The 5,904-nt window shown below is 48.6% G+C and overlaps 1 protein-coding gene across 4 annotated transcripts in view; it reads right to left on the minus strand.

The window, feature by feature from the left end:
• The window catches only part of LOC109319801 (NACHT, LRR and PYD domains-containing protein 3-like), a 34,575-nt gene extending 28,939 nt beyond the window's left edge, over positions 1-5,636 (minus strand). For 2 of the 4 annotated variants that reach the window (XM_019549584.1, XM_019549581.1), the window contains exon 1: positions 5,479-5,567. Coding sequence is in view for 1 of the 4 variants with exons in the window: in XM_019549585.1 (XP_019405130.1) it covers positions 5,479-5,560 (82 nt within the window). In the remaining 3 variants the exon portion in view is untranslated. Of the gene's footprint in view, positions 1-5,478 lie in introns of all 4 variants that reach the window. The other 2 variants (XM_019549585.1, XM_019549583.1) reach the window with 2 other exon arrangements.
• Positions 5,637-5,904: the final 268 nt, after the last annotated feature.

The raw sequence follows: 5,904 nt of genomic DNA on the forward strand, positions 1-5,904 counted from the left end.
GCAGGATTTGAGACAATACAGTCTCCCTGCGCCTTTTACTTGAGCTCAAATAAACTCTGTCTGCTTCTCCCCCAGTGTGTTTATTTGGCGCGACGCACACCGGGCAACAAACCCAATTGTTGCCTCCCTCGGGCACCTTGTGCTGGCAACAAGAGCAACCCTGGATACAGGGTGTTCCCAGTCCCTACTTCGTGCAGATCTCACCCCGCAGACGGGGGGAAAGAGGCAAGACCCATAACGATGACGGGTATACTGGGTGGTGAGATGCATTTTTGGAGTTGTTACCTGCCGTTTAGGGTGATGGAGTTGTGTGGCGAACTGTGGGTCAGACTGGCACCTGCCTTAGCCTGTGAAATGATCCTTGGAAGAGAGTGGGGGCCATTCTACACAGTGCTCAAATGGGTATGAGCTACAGAGGAAGAAAGGAAGTGGCTCTGGAGGGGAGAAGGCTGGGCTGGTGAAAGCCCATCTCACCAGAGGGAAGTGGCATCAGGCAGTGTAAACCTGGAGCAGGTGGTTAGTGCAGCTCAGTTCCGTCAGGCCCAACAAGAAGACCCGGAACTCCAGCAGCTACTGACCGAAGACCCCGGGGAAGAAGTGTTGCAAAGTCATTCTGACTTTGAGATAATCAGGGGGTTATTATATCAGGTCCAATGGGGCAAGGAGGGCACCTCGAAAGGTAGACAGTTAGTGGTCCCGTCCTCACTCCACCACTCCGTGTGGAGATTGGCTCATGACTCCCCAGTGGGAGGCCATTTGGGACACATCAAGACCCAGGCTAGGCTGGTCCAAGAATTCTTGTGGCTACGTCTGCAAAAGGACGTGGAAAGTTGGGGGGCCACTTGCCCTGAGTGCCAAAGGGCTCAGGAGTAGAGACCACTTAGGGCACTGTTGCACCCTATGCCTATAATAGAGACACCGTTCTCCCGAATTGCATTGGACATAGTGGGCCCTATCCTGAAGTCACATAACGGTTATCAATATATATTGGTTTTAGTGGATTATGCCACCTGGTTCCTGGTGGCTGTCCCACTTAGGTCTATCACAGCAATGCGAGTAGCAGAAGAATTACTTAAATGGATAGCGCGTGTTGGCATACTACGTGAAATACTCACTGACCAGGGGACGAATTTCATGTCTGGCATGATGAAAGCCCTATGTAAAACCTTCAGCATTACCCAGTTGAAGATATCAGTGTACCATCCCCAGACAAATGGTCTAGTAGAGAGACTAAATGGGATGATCAAGTGGTTGCTCAGGCGGTGCTCGCAGGAAGACCCCCGGAGGTGGGATACCATCTTAATGCTATTGTTGTTTGCCTTGAAGGATGCCCCCCAAGAGTCGATGCAGTATTCCCTGTTCCGGTAAGTATACAGCCACAACCCCAGGGGGCTGTTACAGGTCATCAGGGAAGAATGGGAACGGCCAGTAGGTTTAGGAATATCTGTGGAAAGATACCACCAAGAATTGCAGGACTGGATCACCCAGGCCCAATGGATCGCTGGCCAAAATTTGAGGGCCACCCAAGAGGAATAAGAAATCCACTATAATAAGAAGACAAGAACCCGGACCTTCCAGCCTGGAGATATGGTTTTGGTGTCACTTCCAGCATCCTCAAGCAAGCATCTTGCAATGTGGCAAGGCCCATTTAGACTAGTTTGACAAGTGGGTCCAGTAGATTAAGAATTGCTTAAGCCAAGCCACCACCGGGAACACCAAATTTATCATGTGAACCTCCTTAAGGAGTGGAAAACCACCCAGCGCTGGATGGCACAAGAAGAGGAGGCAGGGGAAGACCTGGGACCGCCCTGCCCTGGGTTAAGTGAATCCACAGGACAAGAGTCAGTGCAAATGGGCAAAGAGCTGGATAGCCAGCAACAATAGGAGCTGTGAGACTTAATAGAGGATTTCTGGGCAGTGTTCTGAGAAACCCCGGGACAAGTGACGGGAATTGAACATGAGATCAGAACTCCCCCTGGTGTGCTGGTTAGGGAAAGTTGGAGGCCGATACCCCAGCGTTGGTGGCAGGAAATATGACAGGAGATAAAGATGCAGAGACAGGGAATTATACGACCATCCTGGAGCCCTTGGTGTAGCCCCTTTGTGCCGGTGGCCAAACCTGATGGGTCACTGCGTCTGTGTATAGACTTTAGGAAGCTAAATGCCTTGACAACCTTTGACACCTTCCCTATGCCACACATACCCACCTCATCGAGAGGATTGGCGAAGCACAGTACATATCTACTCTCAACCTGGCCAAAGGGTACCAGCAAATCCCGGTGCTCCCTGCGGATAGCGCCAAGACCGCTTTTGGAACCCCTTGGGGTTTATTCGAGTTTATACGGATGGCCTTTGACCTAAATGGCAAAGTGGCCACCTTCCAGAGGCTGATGGACACCTTGCTTGCACCGCATGTGTCATATGCAGCAGCATATATTGACGATATCATATTTACTCCCAGTTGGCACCAGCACCTTGAAGCCCTGAAAGCCGTCCTGGGAGAACTCCAAGCAGCGGGTCTGGCTGCCAATCCCAAAAAATGCAAGTTAGCAGGATGAGAAATGGCATACCTAGGGTTTTGGGTAGGCAGGGGAACAGTACGCCCCACTGACTGACAAGATCGAAGCCATAAGACGATTTCAGGAACCTCGTACCCGCAAACAGATATGCTCCTTCTTGGGACTCATTAATAATTATTGATGGTTTATACCATCGATACATTCATGAATGGGGAGGGTGGCAGGGCAGGGAGCCCCAAGCCCACAGTGAGCATCCCGCATCTGCCTGTGCCCCGCTCGGCTCTGCTCTGGCCACGCTGCCAGTGGACGGGGAGGACGAGGGAGGCAGGCATGTGTCCTGACTTTACATTTTAAAAAGGTGGTCACCCTAGTTGTGTTACAGAGAAGAAATCTGTATGTCTGTCTGGGGGTTAATAATAAAGACTGCCTTATACCAAATCAGACGAGTGGCTGTATCAGTCCTGAGGCGCCTTGGTAAAGAATTGTACTGGCAACAGACACCCCATGACAAATCCTCGGCAAATCAGGACAGGGAGGTTCCAGATGCAATTGCCACCTCCCCAGTTCAGCCCATAGCCTAAGCAGTGCTCCCTTCCTCACCCCCACAGGCACCAGCAGGGCAGATGTTCCCTGGCACCAGGAGTGAGGAAGAAAGGCACTCAAGCTGAGGTCCACAGAACCAGTCTCTGGCCCTAGCATATGATGCCAACAGCACTTTCCCTCCCTCTCTGCCCTCAGAGCTGTTTCCTGCTCCCAGCTCCTAGCTGGCCCTGTAACCTAAGTGGTATGTGTGCTACAGTACTTAAAAAGACATGGTTTGAATGCCATGCATGAAAGTGAACAGTTAGAGATGCAAAAGGAAATTGGTTCTTACATTTGTCCTCTATAAAGATTCCTAGGAAATCAAGTACCAAAACTACAATAAAAATTATTACCACTATGACATCAAGCACTAAGTAAGGAAATGGCAGTATTAAGGTTCTCTCTGTTAGATGAATCCAGGCCCTTGGTGTATATGCATTGTGATGCAGTCTTTCGTTACATGATCACATCCTATTTTTCCCAAAGGATCCCCAAGTCATTCAGTGCATAGGATGGATGCACAAGGGAGCAGAATTAAGCTTGTACAATCAACCATGAACATCACTTTCTCTAACTTTCGGGTGTTTGACTTTGGAAACTAAATACTCATCTTTTAATGATTTTGGATGTTAAGGAAATCACATTCATTCAGGATCTTTCTCCAATGAGTTCAGATTTATTGATTATCATTAAATTAATCCCTTTATATGATGGGGACATAGAATAGACAACTCAAGAGATGCCTTCTGGTTTCAAATGATTCATCCAGCCTACCTCGGCACCAACTCAGAAGTACCTTCCCAACTTTTTCAAATGCAGGACCAGGTCTAGCACCAGGCCACTTTGATGAGGCAATCCTAACTTATAAGGAATTATTTTGTCCATTAATTTGTTCATAATGTTTTTTTCATTTCCTCCCTAGAGCAAATGTGACCAGGAATAGGAAGGTTGTGGTTGTGGGTTGCCACAGAGAAGCCAAATCATTAGGGCTGTGCGAAGCTTCAGGTGTTGATTAGATTTGGCCCAATTCAGTGTTGTTTTATTTCTTAAAGGGCCAGAGTTGGTGTGGGCGGGGCAGCCATGGGGGGAGGGAGGCTAGGACAGTGGGGGGAGGGGTCAGGGGGCTCGTGCAGAGCCCCCCACACAGCATGGGGCAGTGGGGATTGCCCCCCACCGGGCAGCAGCCAGTGAGTCAGGGTTTTTTTTCCCGGAGAGCTGGGAGCTAGGACAGGCAGGGCAGCCATTGCCAGGGCTGGGAGAGCAGGCGGGGAATGGGGCCTGTGTGATTTGGAGATTCGGCAGTGGCCAAATCTCCAAATCAGAGTTGGCTGAATCGATTTGGGGAAGTGATCTGAATCACTGAATTGAATCACTGTCCCCCAAATCAGCTGAATCCGAAGTGAATACTAGCTGCTTTGCACAGGCCTACAGATCAGCACAGTTCCGTGAAGCATGCAGGATGACTGCACGCTATAAGAGCCACTGCTCAGCAATATGTAGCTCTCCAAAGCAGGGCTGGGGAGAAGAGCCTAGCAGTCACTGCTCCTACTCCTGCTCTGGCTGCTACTGCAGCTGGAGGCTCCAGGCTTCGCATCTCAGCCTTAGCTTTTGTTTCCTGCTCTGGTCCTGGGGGCGGGGGTGGAGTGGTATGGTGGAGCCCATGGCATCAGGGGAACCCAGAAGCAGTGTAGTCAGGAAGCTGAAGGGTGGTGGGGTGCAGAAGGTGAAGTAGGGGGCATATGACAGCCCCCAGCCCATGTGGTATGTGTCCTCCACTTATAAGTTGGACAGCCCTGGCTTATATCATTCAAATACATATCTGTGACTCACAGGCTGTAGATGAGTCCAAAACAAAATCCCAGATCCAAACACTGTGAAACTCTTGAGAGATTCAGATCCATATCTGAATGCCATGTTAGACCTTAGTTTCTATCCTGGACAGAATCAAACTCCAGATCTGAATATCCCACCCCTCCCTCCCTTTGCAGAGGTTTGGGTGTGTGGCTTAACTTTACTAAGTCTAGCCCTTCACTGAGTTTTACCTTTTCTTAGCCAAGAAACATACTGATACTGTTAAATTCTGGGAAAATAAGAACAAAGGAAATAGCTGCAGCATAAGTCACGCTACAGCTTGGGAATCCCACCCCTCCCAGTCAGCTCAATACGTAGAGGCCAGAAACTGTTCTCCATTTTCTATTCTGGGTTGAAGGCAGATTCTAACCAGAACTGGAAACGATCAAGCTGCATCTTCTAAAGTTGTAAGTCCCTTAAACTTGTGAAAGGATAGCATATTCTTAAGATCTCATAAATAGCTCCTATTCAGTTTGATTCTAAACTTGTTTCTGCACAAACTACACAGAAATAGTTGCAGTCATACCTGTGAGATTTCTCCAGAACGTGGTCCCTTTCAGATTGTCTGGAGCAGATTCACAGTGCCCGACATCCTCACTTTGTCCCATAGACCCAAGATCCGTGTGTCAGCCTTTCTTGATTTGAAAGTAAGGTCTTTTAAATGCATTTTTTCTCTCTCTGCAGACGGGCGTTTGCCTTCCTCTTTTACTTCAGTTTCACTTTCAACATATCCCCCCCCTGCTGGACGGATTCTGCCATTTCATTGGTACTCGTCAGCCAAATTCCAGAAAGACCAATTTCTTTATTTAATTTGTATTACAAAATAAAGAGAGCTTATTAGAACTTGTCAGTGCTTTTAAACAATGCCATAAAACACAAGCCAAACAATAATGATATAACAATTGAGCTGTCCACTCCTTTCCCATTTAACAGAACAGGGTTTAGATGAGTT

This window comes from Crocodylus porosus, unplaced genomic scaffold (genome assembly GCF_001723895.1).
Source record: "Crocodylus porosus isolate Cpor-Errol unplaced genomic scaffold, CroPor_comp1, whole genome shotgun sequence".
In the NCBI taxonomy this organism is placed as follows: domain Eukaryota; kingdom Metazoa; phylum Chordata; order Crocodylia; family Crocodylidae; genus Crocodylus; species Crocodylus porosus.